The following is a 23,742-nucleotide window of genomic DNA, read 5'->3' on the forward strand; positions in this document are numbered from 1 at the left end:
GCTCTACCATCCATGTTGCGTGTAGTCCAGCAACCAGGACTATTCCATAGATCGTGAAACTAAGCCTCAGCTTTGAAGAGATGGCTCATGTCATTCGGCTTCCAAGTGGCAGAGCTGTGGCATCAGAGTCCCTGTTCTTGTAGACTGCATGGCTTCCAAATAAGTTAGGGAAATGCTAAATGAAAGTTTCTTTACTGTAGGAATTTTCAAAGCTTTTAATATGAAAGGAAAACATATAGGAAGTAAAGGAAATTTACTTTCCAAATGGGTGTGAAGGAATCAGCCCTTGTAAGGACTGCTCAACCAAGTAAAAACAGAACACATGTTTAAATGGAAGAAAACTGCAGTATTACCAAGAGTTCCAAGTTTACATTAGTGTGTCCGTGGTGGAAAAGCTTTTCTCGGCTTATTATCTTATTCACTAAAGTATTTTTTTTTTAAATTGATTTGAGAGAGAGAGAGAGAGAGAGAGAGAGAGAAACATCAGTTTGTTGTTCCACTTATTTATGCATTCATTGGTTGATTCATGTATGTGCCTTTACCGGGGATCAAATCCACAACCTTGGCGTATCCAAACAAAGCTCTAACCAACTGAGCGACCTCGTCAGGGCTTTAATCACAAATGTCTTCTCTCCAGACATTAGTAACTTATAGGAAATGTTATAGGTATTATTTATTTGGAAGACAGACCTAAACAGATTGCTTTGATTTATCTCAGGGTGCAAAGTGTTTTGCGGATTGTGTTATTGACTGTGGAATGTGGTGTACTTATTCTGAATGACAGCAGGACAAAGTGTTAGTTTTGCTTCCATACGCATTATATCTCCAAGAGATGAATGTGAAGTGCTAGAATTCCCAAACTTACTGACAAAGACTATATGTTTATTGTCTGGAATGGCAAGAATGGCAGCTCATAGTTTTGTTAGTCAGCTCTCCCCAATGATTCCTTGACATGCTGCTCTATCCAAAAATCTCATCTGAGGACCATTTTTACTGATTTTCCTTCCTAACCATCTCATATGTCTTCCAATCTGTTTTCAAAGCACTGGTGCAGGCCTTTATTATAGCTTGATAACCACTTTTTCCTCCTCGAGTCCCTCTGACTTATTACTAGTTGACCTAGAATTTCAATTTCCTGAGTCAAGCCTAGAGTTTTTTATTCTTTGAAAGTCACAAAACATGGGGCACCTTGTTCAGTAAGGGGTAGGAACATTGTGAGCTCCAGAGTTGGACAATTCCGGATTCTGATCCTGATACCATCTGTGCCACAGTTTCCTCATCTGTAAAATAAGGATAGTAATGCCTGACCGGCAGGGTTGGTTAAAATACTACATAATAACAACAAACCATCTTGGAGCAATTATAACGTGTTAGGATAAGCAGTTGCATGCATTGTCTTAGCTAAACCTCACAGCAGTCTATGAAGTACAATTATTATAATCATATTGCAGATGGGGAAACTGAGGCTTGGAGACTTAATTTGCTCAAGGTCACATAGCAAGCTGTCTGACTTCATAGTCTTCACTGAACCACTACACAGTATTCTAGTATGTTTATTTCAAGCCTTTTACCATGCCTAGCATTAGCTACCTCCTTTCCCCCTTGACAGATCTGTTGTTACAAGCAGTACAGCCAGAAATTTTAAGCCTGGAAAAATATGTAGGAAAATATAAAGGGAGAATGCAAATTATCCATTTACTTGGAGATGATTTGCAAAAGTGTTCTACTGCAGAGAGGCACCATTGAAAGGCCTTCAAGAAACCAGAGTGACTCTAGCCGGGGTTGCTCAGTGGTTAGAGTATCAGCCTGCAGACCAAAGGGTCTCTGGTTCGATTCCAGTCAAGGACTCGTACCTGGGTTGCAGGTTCCCTGGCCAGGTCGGGGTGTGTGTGGGAGGCAACCAGTCAGTTTCTCTGTCTCTCTCTGTCTGTCTCTCTTTCTCCCTTCCACTCTCTCTGAAAAGCAATGGAGAAAATATCCTCTGGTAAGGATTAAAAAAAATAAAGTCTATTTAAAAAAAAAAAAAGAAACCAGATTTGATTCTGTTTTTTTCAGCCTTCAGCCATAGCTAGCATGTCTGGCTGTTCTGGGCTCATAGTGAACTGATATCCTTTGCAACATATAATAGCCATACTGTCTGAAACAGTCTTTTGGGATCACCCAGAATAGCAGACCCCTTTGGAGTGTCCCCCAGAAAGAATCTCCCTCCTCTTTTTGAGTCTCCAGCTATGTACTTCCCAGCCCTGGTACTACCCACCCCCCATCCTCCACCCCACTTCATATCTCTAAGGAAGATATAAGGGATGGATGATTTGGCCATCAGGAAGGGTGGACAGTGGGAAATTCACTATAAGGTATAATATGAAAGAGGCCTGTATTAAGTTTAGTATAACATAGATGGGGAGGAATGGCTATAAGTGGTTGACAAAGATGCCCCAAAGGTCAGGCAGGATGTAGTCAAGGTAGTTTTGTGCTTGTCACTGGGGAGTGGAAATGGTAACATACGCTACAAAAAGAAGACTGGGCTGGCTTTGCCTCTTACATAACTAGTTTCATACTCACCTTTCTTGAAGGCAGTGATGGTGGTTTGGAAGTTATTTTTGAACCTCTTTAAATTTGAGCTCAGTCACTTGCCGAAGTGAAATGGCTGCATGAAGTCACCAGCTTATTAGTAGTAAAACTCACTAGAGGCTCTGGTTGGTAGTTAAATATTTGTTTTCTTAATGGGAAATAATTAGTGAATACAATTTGGAAGGCAGATTTTCTGAATATGACTTGTGGGATGTGGTGGTAGAATTATAAAATGCATCCTTGTATAACCAGTGCAAAAAAACTTCCCTCTTACGTGCCTGGTTAACAAATAGTATCTGGTAGAGGACATCTGGCCATCTTCTACCCTGGTTTGCTTTTTTTTCCAGGAAATCATCTTGTCTTGTTTCTCCAAAAGAAACTATTAATGAAGTATTTGTTAGATCTCACTTTTGTGCAACTGTTTGTATACCCACTTTGAGCCTGTTCTCTTCTAGTATTTATGAGTTTACTAATTCTGATAACTGCCTTTCAGGCTTGGCTCTTGGCACTGATTTTTTTTTTTTTTTTAACTTTTATGTCTTCAAAGATCAGAGATTACCATATTTGAGGACTATTGAAATAGTATTTCAGTCTTGATTTTGAGTAGAATTTTTCAGAAAGAATTATTAAACTGTTTAGAAGTGTAATACACTTGTGTGTCCAGAATTCCCAAGGCCACCCCTATGTCTGTAGATTGGCTAGAAAGACCCACAGGACTCAGCATATAGCTGTATTCAGGGCTAAGATTTATGACAGTGATGTTGTAAGGAGTCACAGCTGGATCACAAGGGAAAAAGACAGGCAGCATCTGGAGGAACCCATGTGCAGGCTTCCTACTTCACTCTCTCCTATGAAAGGTCACGCAGCATACTTTGCCCCCAGCAACAGAAATGCTGCAACATGTGTCCTGGGAAGCCCATTAGAGATTCATTACCCTAACTGGTCACCCTCTACTTAGCATCTACCAAAATTCTAGACTCCTAGAAGGAAGGCAGATGTTCAGCATAAACTACATTGTACAGTTAAGACACAGTGAGCCAGTCTTATCACTTAGGGAAATTTTATATCACAGTTTACCAGCCACATTCCAGATGCTAGCAGGGACCAGCCTTGTAAACATGCCTTTCTAAGGATAGCAGGCTCAGACCTGCTGTGTTAACTCTTTTCTGCACACTTAAAAGCAATATTGTGAATAACAAGATCCCTTTGAGATAGGCCTTTTTAAATAAAGTTCCTCTTAAGTTTCTGTTTTTAAAATTTTTCGTTTTTCAATTACACTTGATGTACAATATTATATTAGTTTCAAGTGTACAACATAGTGATTAAATGCTTATATAATTTACAGAGTGATCAACCTGATAAGTCTAGTACCATCTGACACCATACATAGTTATTATAGTATTATTGACTATATTCCCTACACTGTACTTTACATCCCTCTGACTATTTTTATAATTGCTTTTTTGTAATTCTTAATCCCCTCACCTTTTTTACCTATCCCCACTACCCCCTCCCATCTGGCGACCATCAATTTGTTCTCTGTATCTATGAGTTTTGTTTGTTTATTTTATTTTTTACATTCCATATGTGAAATCATATGGTATTTGTCTTTCTCTGTCTGACTTATTTCACTTAGCTTAATACCCTCTAGGTCTGTCCATGTTGCCTCAAATGGCAAGATTTCTTTTTTTTTTTTTTATCTTATTGATTTCAGAGAGAGGAAGGGGGAAGAGATCTTTTGTTTTTTTAAACTCTGTTTTGTTTATTTCTGCTCTGATCTTTATTATTTCCTTCCTTCTGCTCACTTTGGGATTTGTTTGTTCTTTTTCTAGTTCATTTAGGTGTAAGATTAGATTGTTGATTTGAGATTTTTTTTGTTTCTTGAGGTAGGCATGTATTACTATGAATTTCCCTGTTAGTGCTGCTTTTGTTGTGTCCCATAGATTTTGGGTTGTTTTATTTTCATTCGTCTCAAGGTATCTTTTGATTTATTCCCTGATCTCGTTGTTAACCCATTCATTAATTGTTTAAGTAGGATATTAGCTACCCTATGTCTTAGGGTGATTAGAGCCTTTAGTCCATTTACATTTAAAGTAATTATTGAATATAGCTATTGCCATTTTATTAATTTGTTTTTCTGATTGTTTTTGTAGTTCTCTGTTTTTTAGTTTTTTGTTTTCTTGCTCTCTTGTGTATTGACAACTCTGAAGTGTTGTGTTTGGATTCCTTTCTCTTTATTTTTTGTATATCTTCTGTAGATTTTTGATTTGTGGTTACCATGTGTTTCATATATATCTAGCTATATTTATAGCAGTCTATTTTAAGTTGGTGGTCACTTAATTTCAAATGTATCTTAAAAATCACTACAATTTTTGCTCACTCACTACACATTTATGTTTTTGTCATTTTTTAATTCTTCTGTGCATGTGTTTGTGTGTATCCCTTAATTTATTTTAATTATACATAATCTTCCCACTTTTACTTTTTAAACTTTGTATTAGCTTTATAGTTGACTGATCTACTGCTTTTATTGTTTGCCTTTGAGGATTTTTTCTTTCCTATATTTTTTTATTCGTATTTTTTATCTTTTCTTCTTAAAGAACTCCCTTTAACAATTCTTGTAGCCCAACAAGGCATGGCTTAGCGGTTGAGCATCGACCTAGGATCCAGGAGATCGGGGTTCGATTTCCAGTCAGGGTACATGCCTGGGTTGCGGGCTGCAGCCAATCAATGAGTCTCTCATCATTGATGTTTCTATCACCCTCTCCCTTCCTCTCTCTGAAATCAATAAAGATATATTTAAAAACAAAACAAAAACCCCCACAATTTTTGTAATACAGGTTTAATGGTGATAGAGAGAGAAACATCGATATGAGAGAGATACACATTGATTGGTTGCCTTCCACATACGCCCTGACCAGGGCAGGGATTGAACCTGCAACCCAGGCACATGCCCTTGACCAGAAATTGAACCTGTAACGCTTCAGTGTGTGGGCTGATGCTCTAACCATCAAGCAACACTGGCCAGGGTGAGTCCAGATGATTTTGAGAGTATGCTTATTAGATCTGGAGACAGTGAAACAAAGGAAGGGCTTAGGCTAGAAGAAGCAACAGGAGAGAGCCTAGACAGTGCACTGCTTTGGCCCTCTAGAAATGTTATAGGAAAGAAGTGAGCCATGCTGGCTGCATGGACTCACTGAGAAGTAAAAGTCGCAGTGATAGAAGTGAGCCAAGGTGGGGCTGCTGAAAAGTTAGAAAAAAAGAGAACTTTGGAGACAGGTTCAAGGGGTTAGCCCAGGATGAGCTGCTGCTGCCCATTCTTCCCCCTGTTTTCAAGTCTTTTGAGGACATTTAGATATTAGGACAAAGTAAAAGTTCATGCCCAAGAAAAGGAGGGGTGCAGGCATGCTCCAAGGAGAGCACATTGGGTTCTTTATTTTGAGGGTTCTTGTCTGTTTCTTAAAGGTGGGAACCCTCGGGGAGGGTCTCAGCAGAATGTTCATCAGCTTTCCAGGTTCTTTAATATGCAGATGTGCCAAAATGAGCACATGGAGGGACCACGGTCATTTTCTGGTAAGCTTTACCTCTGTCCTGGATTTGTTTGGTTCTAATTGAGATTTTTTTATTTATTCCCTTGACTTCATCTGTCCTTGGGTTTGGCTGGCACAAATGGCACTAATTGAGTCTCTGTTATCTGTCACCCTGACTAGAGTGATTTAAGCTATTTATTCTCTGGTTTAGGAGGAGAGGTGGAAGCTATTTGGTCTCAAGTGTCCTTGGTTGAGATCTTGTGATTTACTAGCTGGCTGTAAATTACTCAAATTGTTTGGCCCCATTTGTCTAACCATCTGCCTCAGTTTCCCTTTTCCCTCTTATCCTGCCTCAAGGTCAGCCTCCATTCATGCCAGGCTTGTGGCCACTTAATTGAAGCATGTTCTAAGCCAAGACTGGCCGCTGTTTATGTCATGCTTGGGGTCATCTGATGGGAATTACAATGAAAGTTGAGTCAGTCACCACTTGTGCTGGGCTTGGGGGCTGCTTAGCAAGAGGGCACACCAAAGCCAACTGCTGCTTGTCTGGGGTTTGTGGACCTTCTAGAGGTTTTAGGTAAGTCCACAGTACAAGTTGAGGCAGGCTACTTTTGTGGAAAAGATGCTGGAAGTGGTGGGCTGGGTGCACGAGTTGGGTGGGTCAGAGTCCCAGAATCACCAGGGTAGGACAAACAATGTTGGCCAGGTTAATGGAGACCTCAGATTTGGCACCTGACTGGGTGGGAGGAGAGTTCAACAAAGGGACTATGACCCCTGCCAGCACTTCCATGGGGGGAGAGCTATCCTGACCCCTAGTCGTCCTGCCCTCATCCTGAAGCTGGTCTGTTTAGTTCCTCCTCGTATGTCCCTGCTGCTTTTTGAGCTGCTGCCCCTGTGCGGGGGGGGGGGGGGGCTTAGAGTGAGCTCTTAGATCTCCAGCGCTCTTAGATCTCTGTCTCACTTAGACACAATCCCTGCTGGTTTTCACAGCTAGATGTTATGGGGACACCTTCCCAGCACTCATGTTCCGCCTGGGAGCTCGGTGTGGGGCTCTCACAACCAAGATATCCCTCCCAGTACTTAATTGCCACACCATGGGTGTGAGATCTACCTATTCTGCATCTCCACCCCTCCTGCCTGTGTCGTTGTAGCTTCTTTTGTCTATCCTTAGTTACAGGACTTCTGTTCAGCTAACTCTTCAGGTGGTTCTCAATGATGGTTATTCCATAATTTACTTGTAATTTTGATGTGGTCATGGGAGGAGGCAGTCATGCTTTTGCCTACTATCTTGACCAGACTCCTCTTAGGTTTCTAACAAAGAATACCTTAGTTTTTCAGACTCTGTGCTATTTCCTTCCTCCTTTCCTCCCCCCTTCCCTTCTCTTCCTTTCTTTACCTACAACAGACTTATAGCAAGTTACTGTACAGTCTCTGATCTAGAGGAAGCCAGGGTGTTGCCTGGGAAAAGCCTAGCTGAACACCTAGAAAAGACTCTATAGGGTATCACCCCCATATAGTCACTTAAGTCTCAGGGTCCAGTTCTTACCTTTGTAGGCTCAGAAATTTGATTCTGTTGGTGTCCTTAAAGATGGTACATGTTAGCCAAATGCAGGAAAGACTGCCATAAAAACTATCATTTTCATCTTCCTGGGAGAAAAGAAACTGTCAGGTTCTAGTCAACGGTTTCTCTGCTTTTGGGGAGATGAAAAGGTGAAGAAAGAAGTATGCTTGGAGAGCAGGGAAGGATAGAAAGTCTTTAAGCCTTATGGCCTCCAGTTGAGGCAGCCTCCCACACCCATTGTAGGGGGCTGATGTGCAGCATAAATTGTTACTTGTATCCTCTAGCACCCTTTCTCTGGAAAGGGCAGTCTGGGCCTCTTAGGTCTTCCTGGCCTACCTTAGAGACCATTCCCTGCCTTCTGTTGTCAGTCCTTTATCCAGTTCCTGGCAGAACCATATAATGGTTAGATTTACACTTTCTGCATTCAGTGGCATTTAATAATTTTCTGATTGAGCCTTCCTGAAGTTATTCCCAGGCATTCTTCATTAGTGATCAGATGTTCCCGACTTTGTGTTAAGAGCACTAGCTTGCTTGGTTTAGGGGCCTCATACTGGAAAGTTTCATACCAGTGGCTGCCACCAGTGAATCAGTGGGGTTGGAGGAAGAAAAGAATCCTGGGCTTCACTCACACTAGACCATGAAGGGAGGTGGATTATTACAATTTAGTGCAGTGAAAGATGGGGTACAGTGTTTTACACAGGGGACACATGAACAAGGTCCGAGTGACAGGGAAGTCAGTTTTGGTGGGAAATGATTCAGGGCTATCTGGGAAGACCAGAGTTGGGGTCCCCTACCTGGCAATTAGATCTTCTATAAATCACATCTCTCTCAACCTCACCTTTTCTCTCTACATCATGGGCATAATAATACTCCTCGGTATTGTTTGGATTAAATGAGATAAAGAAGTGAAAGTGCTGGAGTGTTGATAGTATTGTTCATCAGATCTTTTGGGTTTTTTTCTCGTTTTATATATTTCTCATAATACACTTGTTTGGTGGCAGGGGTGAGGGAACACCTTGCCCCAAAATCTTTATTCAAGGGATATGTGAGTTATCCCTCTTTTTAAAAAAAGATAAATTGTCAAGATCATATAGGGTCAGAGCAGGAGGAAGGGGTCAAACAAGAATGATTGTGAGTTGATAATGTGAAAGATGGTGCTGGTACATCTTGAGAGTTCATTCTACCATTCTGTTTACTTTTGTATATGTTTGCAGTTTTCCATAATGTTTTTTTTTTTTTTAATTTATCTTTATTATTGAGAGTATTACAGGTGTCCCATTTGATCCCCCAATTGACTCCCTCCACCTCACTCCCGCTCCCTCGCTCCCACACCGCCTCCCAGGCCTTCACCCTGTTATTGTCTATTTCCATGGGTTATGCATATATGCATATAACTTCTTTGGTTAATCTCTTCCCATCCTCCATCCCCCTTCCCTCTTTCCTCTGAAATATGATCGTCTGTTGCATGCATCAGTGTCTCTGGATCTATTTAGTTCTTCAGATTCTTTTGTTCATTAGCTTCTTCGTAAAGAAGAGCCTTCAACATATCCTGTAGTGCTGGTCTGGTGGTGATGAACTCCTTTAGCTTTTTCTTATCTGTGAAGCTGTTTTATCTGACCTTCAGTTCTAAATGATAGCTTTGCTGGGTAGAGCAGTCTTGGTTATAGTTCCATGTTTTTCATCACTTTGAATATTTGCCACTCCCTTCTTGCCTGCAAAGTTTCTGTTGAGAAATCAGCTGATATTTGTATGGGTACTCCCTTGTAGGTAACTAACTGCTTTTCTCTTGCTGCTCTTAAGAATCTTTCTTTGTCTTTAACCTTTGGCATTTTAATTATGATGTGTCTTGCTGTGGGCCTCTTTGGGACCCTCTGTGCTTCCTGGACTTTTAAGTCTATTTCTTTATCCAGGTAGGGGAAGTTTTCTGTAATTATTTTTTCAAATAGTTTTTCAATTTCTTGCTCTCTTTTTCCTTCTGGCACCCCAATAATATGAATGTTTGGCTGCTTGAAGTTGTCCCAGGGGATCCTTATACTATCTTCATATTTCTGGATTCTTTTTTCTTTTTGCTCTTCTGGTTGGGTGTTTTTTGTTTCTTCATGTTCCAAATCACTGATTTGATTCTTGGCGTCCTCTACTGTACTGTTGAAACCCTGTAAATTCTTTATTTCAGTTCATGTAGCCTTCATTTCAAATTGGTACTTATTATGTCATCGATTTTCTCAGTTGTTTTTGTAATACTCTTACTAATATGCTTGAGCATCCTTATAAACAAAATTCTGAACTCTGTATCTAGTAGCTTGCTTGGTTCTATTTCATTTAGTTCCTTTTCTAGAGGTTTCTTCTGTTCTTTCCTTTGTGACATGTTTCTTTGCCTCCCCATTTTGGCTGCTTCCAGGTGTTTGTTTCTAGGTATTGGGTAGAGCTGCTATATCTCCTGGAATTTGTAGAGTGGCTTTGTGTAGTAGGTGTCCTGTAGGGTCCAGTGGCTCAGCCTCCCCAGTCACCTGAGCCGGGCCTTCTAGGTGCTCCCCTGTGTGGGCTGTGTGCACTGTCCTGTTATAGTTGAGCCTTGGCTGCTGTTGGCGTCCCTGGGAGGAATTGACCCCTGGCCAATCGGCTGTGACGACCAGCTGCAACTACAGCCAAAGAGCTGCTGTGCTGGAGACACCCCTATGGAGCATGATTTACTTCAGTAGAGTTTGGTGTTCACCAAGTGCGCCCCTTGAGTGTCACTTGTGGCTGTGGTAGGGTTGTAATCCAGCATGGTCGAGTCTGGGCACCAGGTGCACTGTCTCTGGGGCCTCCCGGGAGGTGCAAAGTCAACCTGTGCTAGTGCATTTCCCAGGGCCACCCAGCATGAGTTACACAGCAAACCATAGTTGGCTGCTACTTGTGCTGGGCTTGGCGTTGTCCAGAAGAGGCCAAGCTATGAACCAATGCAGGCTGCCGCTAGTGCCAGGCCTGGGGCCGCTTATCAAGCTGTATGGGGCACGCTGCTGCTTGTTTGAGAGATTTTAGGAAAGTCCTAAGCATGAGGCTTGAGAGGTCACTTGCAGAGAAAAGCCCCTGGAAATGGCCTGGATGAGCTGCAGGTGGGGAGGGGCCGGGCCTCTAGGAATCACCAGGGCGAGGCCAAAGGTGGGAGTCAGGTGCTGGTGATTCAAATACGGCACCTGCCTGCCGGCTTTGTGGGGGAAGGACTCCCCAAAGCAGCAGTGGCCTCTGCCAGCTCTTCTTCCTGGGAGGAAGCTGCCCCTCCACCTCTCACCCCAATTTCAGGCAGATTAGCTCCTCCCAAATATCCCAGGTCCTTTCAAGCTGCTGCTCGGCGCTGGGCTCAGAGGGAGCACGTCAGAGTGAGTCTGTGCGGGGGCCCTGTAAGAGGAGCTGCTGGGGCTCCTGCAGCCTGCACGACCCTCAGCAACAGTCCCACTAGTTTTCACAGCTGGAAGTTGTGGGGATTTCTCTTCCCGGCCCTGGAGCCCTGGGCTGGGGCCCCTCATTCCTCCAGGAAACCTCCACCGCCGAGATGTCCCTCCCGGGTTTAAGCAGCACGGGGTGTGGGCCCGTGGCTGCATCTCCACAGTTCAGCCCCGATCCGCCCCTCCTACCGATCTCGATACTTCTTTAGTTCCCTGGTTATAGGGCTTCTGTTCAGCTAGATTTCAGGAGATTCTGATGGTCGTTCTGTATTTTAGTTGTAATTTTGATGTGGTTGCGGGAGGTGGCAGGTACAGCTGTTACCTATGCCGCCATCTTGTTTCCTGTCCTCCATAATGTTTTTTAAATAAGTTAAAAGATAGCTCATGGATAAAGCTTCTTTACAAAGCAACCTCATAATAAGCTTCTCACCTACATTTTCAGCCTTCTCCAATCTGTCTTCCATCCTATAGCTCAAGTGGCTTTTTCTGAAAACAAACAAAAAAAACACCTGGGAAGCGGTGTGTTGAATAAGAGTAAACAGTTTTCTTTACAACAGGACACTCATAGCTTTTCCTCTGCTGTCTGTTGTAAATCTCTAAGACAGACTAGACTGTGGTTTCCTAAGCTGACTTGACTGTGGGCCCTTTATCTCTTATTTTGAGCATGCACTCATCAATATTACAGCTGATACCGAGGTATCTTGGAGCACAATTAGGGTAATGATACTCCAGTCTCATCTCTCAACAGGCCTGTCCTTGCCCCACCACATCTCCCTTCCCTGCCTTTTTTCTTGCTGTCCTCTCTTCTGTCACATACTCCTCTCGCCAACTGGCACCCCCTCCATTGTGCAGACTCAGCTTAGGCATGGCCTCCACTGGGACATTGCCCTCTATTGTCCCTCAGCACTCTGCATACATGTGGTAAGGCATAGGTCACTCTTGTAACTGTCAGTTTGTCAGTATTCTTTACTAGACTTTAATAAGAGCTGAACTTTGGGGGGTACCTACTGTGTGATAGGTACTGTACGGAGCATTTTATGTATTTTTTTAACCATATCACCAGTATTGAATGGTATTTATAATTTTTAAAATCTAAAACAGCCATTTATTATTACAAAATCAGTTTATGTTTATGGTAGAAATGTTAGAAAGTACAGATCAGCAAAAATAAGAAAATGAAAATACCATAAACCTTACCATCACAGATTGCCACTGTTAACATGCTATTACACTGTAATGTGCCAGAAAACTTACAGCCTGAAAGAGTTCTTATTAATGTTGTAAATATATTGTGTTTATTGAGCTCTGTTTATAGTATATCATTGGACTGTGGATTTCTACTAATTAGTTTAAGAAGCAAATATTCATGTGAGATAATTCTAAGAATTGTCTTTCAACAATAGTACATAAGATTAATAGTGTTTTATTTAAAAAAATAAAATAATAAAACAAGATCAATAATGGTTTTTTCCTTAAAATGTTTAATAATATTTTCTCTCCATTTTGAAGTCTGTGAGACCCATGGGTGAACTGAAGTATATTTTTTTATATCAAGTTAGGTTAAGTATCTTTTTATAATGTTTTGTTGTTTTGTGTTAAGGGGCCATTTAAAACTAACAGTTCGGTATTTGAATTTTCCTAACAACCTTGTGGCAGCCTTTTGTATCCCTGGTCCATTATACAGGATGGGGCAAAAGTAGGTTTATAGTTGTCTGTGAAGCACAGAGTTTATTTTTGTATTATTATTTATTAATTACTGTATTATTTTCCATACAAACAACTGTAAACCTACTTTTGCCCCATCCTGTATACCCATGGATTAATTTCTATCAGGCATTCTCACATTACTTCCATTTTTTTTTTTTTTCCATGGGAGTCTTCACATGTAATGGTCTGAGCCAGTTCAAGTCATTTACATTTAAGAGGTTTTATCCAATGAGTCCTTTCATGTGTTCAAAAGAAATTGGGATAACTGAAAACTCCCAAATGCTGAAATTTTAAATGGTCTCTCTTCAGTGTGCATTGTCATGTCTTCAAAAAATTGTGTGATAAATGAAAGTTTTTCCATGTTCCTTACATTCATAGGGTTTCTCTCCAATATGAGTTATTTCATGTGTTTGTAAGGAACTGGGACCTCTGTAGGCTTTACCACATTTTTTTTACATTCAAAGGGTTTCTCACCAGTGAGATTTCTTCTGTTTTTGAAGATCACTGGGATGCCTAAATGCTTCACTATATTTTTTATTTATATGGTTTCTCTCCACTGTGATTCATGTGTTTGAAACCTTTGATAATATCTGAAGCCTTTCCCACATTCCTTACATTCATAAGGTTTCTCTCCAGTATGAATTATTTTGTGTCTTTTTAAGGAAATGTGATCTCTGTAGGCTAAAACCACATCCCTTATATTCATAGGGTTCTTGCCTGTGACTCACCTTTGGGGTGTTGGTAGGACACTACAATATATGTAGGCTTTACCACATTGTTGACATTCATAAGGCTTTCTGCAGCATGAGTTCTTTCATGTATTCAAAGAGAACTGAAGAAAAGGAAATGCTAGTACACTGCTGGTGGGAATGCAGATTGGTGCAGCCACTATGGAACACAGTATGAAAATTTACTCAAAAAGTTAAAAATGGAACTACCATTTGACCCAGTGATCCCACTTCTAGGAATATATCCTAAGAAGCCCAAGGCACCAATCAGAAAGAATATATGCACCCCTGTGTTCGTAGCAGTGTTATTTACAATAGCTTAGATCTGGAAACAGTCCAAATGCCCATCACTAGATGAGTGGATAAAAAAACTGTGGTACATTTACACAATGGAATACTACGCAGCTGTAAAAAAGAATTTCTTACCCTTTGAGACAGTATGGGTGGACCTGGAGATTATTATGCTGAGTGAAATAAGCCAGTCAGAAAAAACACAAATATCACATGATCTCACTTATAAGTGGAATCTAATGAACATAATAAACTGATGAACAAAATAGATCCAGAGACATGGAACAAACCGACATCTCGGGGAGGTGGGAGGAGGATTAACCAGAGAACTCACATACATATATGCATAACCAATGGACACAGACAGTAGTGTGATGAAGGCCGGGGGAGGGGGGGGCAGGATCTGGGAGGAAGAGGGTAAGCGGGGGAATTCGGGGACATCTGTAATAGTATCAACAATAAAATAGAATTTAAAGAAAAAGGAAACCAACTCTCCAGCCCTCCCACACGCCCTCAGCTAAATGGTCTTGCTCTGGGTTAGCAACCCTATGTAACAGTGATTTCTAGGGCTGTCTGTGGTTTATCACTCTCATCGCCGAAGCCGTTTCAGTCTGCTATATCAACTGTGAACCCTTCCCCTGTTCAAAGTGTATTCATGGAGGCACTGTTATGTAGGTATCAGTATAGCAGGTCTCAGGGAGATGCCAAGTAAAGGGAAAGCATAGGCTATATGCTTGAAGCTGTTTAAGTCCAATCTAATCCAATAGGGAAATTAGTAAGGACCTCTTTGCCCTGCACATTATGTTAGATGCCCCCAAGGACACAGATTTGTAGGGGATTGGATAAGAGATTATTTACGACGTTAAAATACTGATCTTTAAAAAGAGAGAAGACTGAGAAACTGAAGGCTTTACTACATTTTTTACATTCGTAGGGTTTCTCATGTGTGAGTCCTTTCATGTGTTTGAAAACTTTGATCATATCCATAGACTTTTCCACATTGTTTACATTGATAGAGTTTCTCTCCAGTATGGGTTCTTTCATGTATTTGAGGTGAAATTGAAGAACTAATGGTTTTCCCACATTCCTTACATGTATAGGTTTTTTCCTCTTTTGTGATTTCTTTCTTGTTTTTGAAAACACTGGAGATAACTGAGGATTTTCCCACATATGCTGCATTTATATGGCTTCTCTCCATAACTCTGGTACTCACGGCTTGTGTCCAGTTTGACATCTGATGTGCATATTATGGGATGAATAATGCATAAAGACTTTTGCACACCCACTATATTCCCATGGTTTTACTCTAGAAGAGTGTTTTTGCTCAGGTTGAAATTTGGAATGAAGCCGAAGTTTTCTTTACATTGACTATCCTCTTTCCTGTCACAGATTCTACCATATGATTTCTTAGTTTTCTGCCCTGGTTTTTGTATTAATCTTTAATGTCGTGATCTTCCTGTTTTTTTCCTACTGAGGCCAGGTTCCTGAAGTTTTCTCCCATCACATCTCTATAGAGTTCCTTATATGAAGGATCCTGTAAAGCCCACCCCTCCAGAGTGAATTTCACAGCTGCATCTTCAAAGGCCACTAAGTCCACTTCTAGGTTTCCTGGGCCTCCCTGAATCCTTCCTATACATATCACAGCAGGAGAGACGCTGTGGCACAGCAACTAGGACCATGAAGGGCAAGCAGCAAGCATCCTCCCAGCATGATTTGTTAAAAAGACTGTTCTTTTCCCCCATTGAATTACCTTGACACCTTTATTAGGAGTCAGTTTATCATGAATGTGTGATTCTGTTTGCTGGCTCCTCAAAAGCTTCTGTCAGCCTCCTTGAACTCCACACTCTGACTCTTTAGCTCAGCAGTCCTGCTGTTCTTTATTTGGGGTTCCCCTCCCTACACCAAGGTCCAGAATATGCCTCCAGGCAGAAAGTCAAGCTGAACATGGGGCTCACCTCCTTGTTTCTCTTCTCTCAAGGACCAGTATTATGTTGCCTTTTTCCATGTCCGAAAGCTGCTGTTTGATGTATTTTGTTCTGTTTTCTAGCTTTTTATTTTGAAGGGCAAGTTCCATACTCCTTCATAGCTAGAAGCAAAAATCTGTTCCCTCCCTCCCTCCATCCTTCCGTGCTATTGCTATGTCTTCAAGCTTTCTGAGATTGTGTGTGTGTGTGTGTGTGTGTATCTTTTGGTGCTATACTATCTTATTTGATCCTCACCACAACCCAGTAAAGTAGGTAGTGTGATTTTCATTTTATAGATAAAGATAGCGAGGCCCAGGGAAGCTGATTTTGTGACTTGCTCAAAGGTGGCAGGCTGGATCTTGGGCCCAGATCTCTTTTTTTTTTTTTTAAATATATCTTTATTGATTTCAGAGAGAGGAAAAGAGAGAGAGAGATAGAAACATCAATGATGAGAGAGTCATCGATCGGCTGCCTCCTGCACACCCCAGACTGGGGATCGAGCCCACAACCCGGGCATGTGCCCTGACCAGGAATCGAACCCCGATCGCCTGGATCCTAGGTTGATGCTCAACCGCTGAGCCACGCCTGGCTGGGCCCAGATCTCTTTGATTCCATTATAACCATACCCTGTAAGCTCCCTCAAATCAAGAGGCTATATCTTAAAATAGAAATTTATGGGGTCATTTTTCTTTCAGAAAAGCTGTCATTGAATCAGTTGTGGTGCATCTAAAAATCAGTGTGTCTTAGAATCAATGAAATATATCTCTAGTGCTAAATAGAGCCTTGATACATAATTTATGCATAATATTTGTATACTAGATTACAAAGTACAGCGATTTTATACAGCAAAGTGTGCTTCTAAAAGTTTGATGCCTCTGCTTGTCTCTTCAGGTATTTTATGCATGGCGTGTGTCGGGAAGGAAACCAATGCCTGTTCTCACATGACTTGGCAAACAGCAAGCCATCCACCATCTGCAAGTATTATCAGAAGGGCTACTGCGCCTATGGAACTCGTTGCAGGCAAGAACTCTGCCACTGCTCCGAACTGTTACACTGAGTTGAATACTATAGGGGATTCGGATCCTTCATGTGGAACATGGGTGTTGAGGGGAAAATTTAAATTTAAAAGTAATCTGACAATACAAGAAGTATAGCAAATGATTTTGAAACCTCAGTTTTGGTACCCAAAAACTAATTTTTCAGAATCACTTTTCAGGCCTTATTCTTATGAGTCTCTAGTTATAAATTTGCACTCATAGTATATATAAGATTTTATATCTTGCTTTTTCCCCACATTTAACATGTATTAAGTTTTTTCCTATGCTGCTCTTTATATAATGTTACATATTGTTAACATTACAACTAAAATGAGCCTGGGAAACGTGAGAAAAGAACACTGGTACTTCAAGACCGAAGTGAGTAACCATAATTTTATTAACTATGCCTCCATTAAAAATTTAAGTGGCTTCCAGTTTTTTGCTATGAGTACCCCTACAGTGAACATTCATGTGCGTAGAGTCTTCCTTTTTATCACTGACATCTGTAGGCAATTTTGTAACTTCTAAACAAGGAAATATTCCAAAAACCTGTTTCTGTCCTTTTATAATGAATAGCTGCTGTGCTCTTTCCTGGGCTGCAAAGCTCCCTTCAGTCTTTCCTCTGGCTGCCTAGGGGATAATGGAAGTTGGCCCACCTTGCCCTACTCCTGCCAGTGAGTGCCCCAGAGAGAGAGCCCAGGAAAGGCTGGTCTCCAGCTGTTACATTGGCCATTATTAACATTGTGGGGGCCCCTGCCTGAAAGAACACTGGATTGGATGTCAGATTTCATTTCAACATCTGTCTGGAATTTTCAGGGTTTCTTTGTGTGGTCTGGGGCAGTATGTCTGTGCCACACAAGTCCTACAAGGACACTTAAGTATAGGAGGTAGACAGCAGTGTACCACTCAGTCTGAATTGCCAGGCAGTTCTTACTTATTGATGAGCCTTTTATCAATTAAAATATGGGGAAAGATTGTTTCACTCTCTACCTCCGCAAATGGAGCTCAAGGAAGGACTTTCCATGTCTGGGTAATGTGGGAGACATGTGCTTGTAGTGTGTCCATAATACATCTGTTGTGTGTTTTGTTTAGATATGATCACACAAGGCCCTCTGCTGCAGCTGGTGGTGCTGTGGGCTCCGTGCCCCACAGTGTGCCTTCCCCGGGCTTCCACAGTCCTCACCCTCCTTCTGACCTCACTGCACCCATTGTGAAAACTAACTTACACGAGCCTGGGAAACATGAGAAAAGAACATTGGTACTTAGAGACCGAAGTGAGTGAGCAGAATCCTTTTGTTTCCTCTTTTTGAAAAGCAGTCTTGTCTCGTTTTTCATGTTCCTTTCTGGTCTTCTCTTGACAAGAGGGTTGATAACCTAATACCCCACCAACCTATCTGAATGTAGAGACACCAGATCTGTCCTGAAAATGGGCTTCATTTTCCTGCGGAGTATTTGGATGGTGCATTTGGTCTTGTGCCCAAGTCTGGACTGAGCCCCAAGTTTTTTAGTGGCTTTTTTTCAGTGTGTAACTGCCATCTGCATAGGGTGGTTGCTCAGTTCTGAGAAGCACCAGACTGTTCATTTCAAAGCTACATATTTTGATAAAGAGCATATATCACTGTTTTACTTCTAGGTCAGTTCATAGTCTAAGTTCTTATGCTGAGCCAGTGTTTGCCATTTTAGGTTGTACCTTTGGTAATAAGAATAGCATGTTGGGGTTTGGGGAGTGGTCTGTACCCTGGAAAAGGATTTGGGGAGGAAGAAGGCTACAAATCATAAAAGTTGTTTTTGTTGGCTGGTCCTTAGAAGGTGAACGGATTTCTAGTTCTCGGAACTGTGGGAAATAAGATAGGCAGATACCACCCTAAGCAACGAGTAATTGATCCAGTTAAATAAGGCCCCTCTAAAAGGCAGAAGTGTGTGTGATCGGAAGGGAAGGGTTCTAGGTGTGAGAAGGGGAGGCCATAGGACAATTTAACACTGACCTCAGGACCCCAAGACTCACTCCAGATTTTCATTAATTCTAGTTCACTTTTTTTTTTTTTTAATTTTTAAAAATATATCTTTATTGATTTCAGAGAGAGGAAAGGAGAGGGGGAGAGAGAGATAGAAACATCAATGATGAGTCATTGATCGGCTGCCTGCTGCACACCCCTGACTGGGGATTGAGCCTGCAACCCAGGCAGGTGCCCCGACCGGGAATTGACCCCCGATTGCCTGGATCCTGGGTCGACGCTCAGCCACTGAGCCATACCCGGCCGGGCTCTAGTTCACTTTAAAATGATAGGTAACTTTACTGGTATAAAGGAAACCACTGTATTCTATTGACCACATTCTAAATTCCTTTTGACTGTATATATGTATGAATATATATATATGGATAGATATATATATATACACACACACACATACTGATATACATATTTTAGTATTAACAGGTCCAAATGTTGACATTTTCATACTTGCTATTTTTAAATAGCAACTTTAGTGTTCTTTTGTATAAGTATATCATGGTCTGTTGTTGCTATTTCCCTATGTTGCTAATTATATTTTTAAGTTAATGTCACTATGAACATTTTTGCCGTTCCTTTTATTTTTCCCTCTTGGCCCGTTTCTTCCTATATGTTCCCAAGAGTGAAATTCCTGAGGTCAGAGTTGCTTAATCTGTTAGGTTTTGACTAGCAGTTTACCAGAGTGGTTGGGCCAGTTTTCATTTATGTGTGTGCTGTGTGTTTTGTATTAAGATCTCTCTGGCATGGCTGAAGAAAAGGCTTGCCCAAGTGTGGTGAGTAATCCTGGAGGCAATGACGCCCAGAGTAGCCCAGAGATGAAGCCGAATTCCTACCTAGATGCAATAAGGAGTGGTCTTGATTACTTAGAAGCCAGCAGCTCCTACAGCAGCGAGCAGCAGCTGTGCCCCTATGCAGCCGCCGGGGAGTGCCGATTTGGGGATGCTTGTGTCTACCTGCATGGGGAGATGTGTGAAATCTGTAGGTTACAAGTCCTGCACCCCTTCGACCCAGAACAAAGGAAAGCTCACGAGAAGGTACAAGCCTTTGTATAAACTTGTTTTAAGAAATTTGAAATGCACTAAGTGACAAAATTGTTGGTATTTCTGCAAGTATGTGTCTGCCAATAATACCTATATTATGTACCTGGAATATTTATACCCTTTTTTCCTATTGTCATTTGACAGTTCTTTTTTTGTGTGCAATGTTTTTGTGTGTGTTTTTAAGTAATATCTTTATTGATTTCAGAGAGAGAAGAAAGGAGAGAGAGAGAGAGAAACATCAATGATGAGAGAATCTTGATGGAGAGCCTCCTGCACACCCTCCCAGTGGGAATGGAGCCTGCAGCCCGGGCATGTGCCCTGACCTGGATCCTAGCTCGATGCTCAACCACTGAGCCACGCCCAGCTGGGCTGACAATTCTTGATTATTTAGAATAAAAGAAAAAGGAGAGACATCAGAAACATAAAGCTATGCAAAGTTCAGAGAATAAATCTAGCTCAGGAGCCTAGTGTGTATGTGTGTCTGTCACACACATAACATACACACCCTTCTTTCTAGGTTTCCATATCATTGTGGCTGCAATCTAGCCAGGCTGAGTTCTGGAGAATTTGAGGACCCCAAATCATAGAATCTGAGGAGCCAAGTGTTGGAAAGGGCCTTTCCGGTCATTAGGTCCCAGTGTTTAGGAGGCACTGCCTCAGAGTGGGCCCTATGCTTGGTTCAGGGCTCTGAAGATGGGTAAGAGAGCAGGGGAGGAGCCCAAGGCTGCAGTGTAGAACCCATGAGGAGAAGCTCCTGGTATGTGGAGGTGGAGTCTGCCACCCTCCATTGTTTTCCTAGGGGAGTATTCAGGTGAGCACAGAATTAGAGCTTCCTTCTTCACTCAGGTGTGCTGGGGTCTTTGCGCTCTGCATGCTGACTTATCTCACATCTGTGTCCACTGTGAGTTCCCAAGGGCAGAGCCGAGGTCTTTGTATTCTTTTCATTGACTCTAATCCCTGGTACACAGTACTGTACATCACCTGCTTACTGAGTAAGTGAATTCATTAAGTAATTTGTTCTCTTGAGAAGTGGTGCTGCTTACCTCTGACTCTGGACTGCCAGCCTGATGTTTCAAGTTAAGGATTATTCGGCATTTCTGGTATCAGTGTGGTTCAGAGTGGGGAAAGCTGGTACCTAGAGGAGCCAGGAGATCAGGGTCCCAGTTCTTGTGAACTCTGTGGTCCCACAGTGGTCTTCTAACCTTTTGGGACCTCCTCTGTCTCAGCTCTAAATTGGAGGAGACCATATCATGCTAGGAACACAAGGGGCTGGGCCTGTAATGGCTTTTAATAAAGTCCTTTTTGTGGTCTGAGAAAGCTTTGTGTCCTGAATCCAGGGATTGCTGGGCCCTGCCTAAAGCAGTCACGGTCTGTGTTCCTTCCTGATCTTGGTTGTGGCAGTGTGGCTGGCAGCTGCTGCCAGCTCTCGGCACTACCCAGCAGCCCAGAACCTAAGGTTTTCCTCCTCCCTCTCGGTACTTCAGATCTGCATGTCAACATTTGAACATGAGATGGAAAAGGCCTTCGCCTTCCAAGCAAGTCAGGACAAAGTGTGCAGTATCTGCATGGAAGTGATCCTCGAGAAGGCGTCTGCTTCTGAGAGGAGATTTGGGATTCTCTCCAACTGCAATCACACATACTGCTTGTCCTGCATCCGACAGTGGAGGTGTGCTAAGCAATTTGAGAACCCAATCATTAAGTAAGTACAGCAAGGAGTCTTAGCTGTAGAAGCGGGGGGTGGGGGGGGGGGTGGAGTTTGATTTGGAACCTTTCATCTGCTCTTAATCCCTCCCTTGTCTTCCAGAGGTGTTTCAGTGCAGAGGATAAGTTAAGTTGTGAGTGCTGGCCCCTTGGTGTGTGAACTTGGGCACATCACTACCCTTCCTGAGCCCAAGTACCTTTTCCTTTGACATATGGTAACAATTCCTGCCAAGCTTCAGGGTATTGGAGGGACACTCAGCAGGGATCATTTGTGTGAGGTTAATGGCAATGGCCTGTTTGACTCCAGTACTAACAGTTACAGGTGGCTGCCCTTAGGCTGATTGCTTATTCCCCTTTTTAAGCTTTATTTTCTATCTGTAAAATAGGGTAATTTGATGATTAAATGGACTAATGCACATAAAACATTTCACATGTCTGGCAAACGGGATGTGCTCCATGGAGCCAACACAGTTCTCCCCCCCTCAGGCTGTACTGAGATATAATCGACATATAACAACACAGGATTCTTACATTCTACAGTAGGACAGGGTAGGGGGAAGAGCTAACTCATATTGAGAAGTCACTGCATGCTGTGAACTGTTTTAGAAACCCTTCACACACATTAACTTACACTTCTCTCAGAGACCCTACGATCTGCATTTTACAGAGAAGGAAGCTGAGGTATGATGAGATCAAATAACTTGCCTAAAGTTACACATTTGTGAGGTAAAATAACAGCTTTATTGAGATAAAAGTGTACAACTTAGTGGTTTTTAGTGTATCCACAGTTTGTACAACCATTACTACAATCTGATTTTAGAGTATTTTTATTATCTCAAAAAGAAACCTCTATTTGCAGTCATTGCTCATCTCTCCTTACTTCCAGCCCCCGGCAACCACTAGTTTACCTTCTATCCTATGGATTTGTCTTAGACATTTCAAATAAGTGGAATCTTCCAGTATTTCGCCTTTTTATGTCTGGCTAAATTTTATACTTAGCATGGTGGTTTTGGAGTTCAGCCGTGTTATGGCATGTACCAGTGCTGCATTGTTTTTTATGGCCAAATACCGCATTGTATGGATGTCCACATTTTGTTTATTCATCAGGTGATGGGCATTGGGCTGCTTCCACCTTCTGGTTATTGTGAGTGGTGCTGCTGTAAATATTCATGTACAAGTTTTTTTGTCATGTTTTCATTTCTCTTGGGTAGATACCTAGGAGTAGAGTTGTTGGATCATATGGTAGCTCTACATCTAATATTTTCAGAAACTGCCGGACTGTTTTCCAAAGTGTCTGAATCATTTTACATTCCCACCAGCAGTGCATGAAGATTCCAGTTTTCCCACATGCACATTAACACTTGTTATTGTTTTTATTTCTGATTTTAGCCATTCTATAGTAGGTGTGAAATGATATTGTATTGTAGCTTAGATTTACATTTCTGATAACCAGTGATTATTGTGCCTCTTTTTCTATGCTTTGTGGCCATTTTGGAGAAATGCCTACTCAAATCCTTTGCCCACTTTAAAATTGAGTGGTCTTTTTATTGTTGTGTAAAACATGTTTTTAATAGTAAATATATTGGTTGGGAAACATCTGGAATGGTCATGCATTTGAGCAAGGGGTTTAGTGGTATATTGTGCACAGGATTTGTAACTTAATCTGTTCCATACTAATCTGATTCTTATTTCAGGTCTTGTCCAGAATGCCGTGTGATATCAGAGTTTGTAATTCCAAGTGTGTATTGGGTAGAAGATCAGAATAAAAAGAACGAGTTGATTGAAGCTTTCAAACAGGGAATGGGGTAAGTGCTTTGAGTTTGGGCATGATCCTGATACCTGCCTTGGCTCTTGTTTTGGTCTTTGCGTCAACTGCAGAGCCTCCCCTTCCCACTGGGAATGTGGTCTTGGGGGCTGAGGCCACTCAGCTCTTTTCTTAGGCATCATGTTGGACTTTGAAGATGCAGAGATGAGCGGAGCCATGGTGCAGTGGACTTGTTTGTTTCTAAGCTGAGCACTAGCTCCTAGAAATCCTGTTTCTGGTGCTGAGGTTGACTTGTTATCTGTTCATTCTTTCAACAGATACCAATTAAAGATCTATATGATAGGCCTTTTCTAGTTGCTTGGGATACAGCATGAAACAAATCACACAGCTGATATTTTAGTGGAGGAAAA

General features: G+C 41.8%; 1 protein-coding gene across 3 annotated transcripts in view; it reads left to right on the forward strand.

Moving 5' to 3' along the window:
* MKRN2 (makorin ring finger protein 2) overlaps nt 1-23,742 on the forward strand; it is a 40,837-nt gene that overhangs the window by 2,305 nt on the left and 14,790 nt on the right. For all 3 annotated transcript variants that reach the window (XR_014000399.1, XR_014000400.1, XM_081160055.1), the window contains exons 2-6: nt 16,669-16,797; nt 17,907-18,088; nt 19,559-19,860; nt 21,351-21,565; nt 23,262-23,372. Coding sequence is in view for 1 of the 3 variants with exons in the window: in XM_081160055.1 (XP_081016181.1) it covers nt 16,669-16,797; nt 17,907-18,088; nt 19,559-19,860; nt 21,351-21,565; nt 23,262-23,372 (939 nt within the window). In the remaining 2 variants the exon portion in view is untranslated. The remainder of the gene's footprint in view (nt 1-16,668; nt 16,798-17,906; nt 18,089-19,558; nt 19,861-21,350; nt 21,566-23,261; nt 23,373-23,742) is intronic.

Source organism: Miniopterus schreibersii, assembly GCF_964146895.1.
Source record: "Miniopterus schreibersii genome assembly, chromosome: 15".
In the NCBI taxonomy this organism is placed as follows: domain Eukaryota; kingdom Metazoa; phylum Chordata; class Mammalia; order Chiroptera; family Miniopteridae; genus Miniopterus; species Miniopterus schreibersii.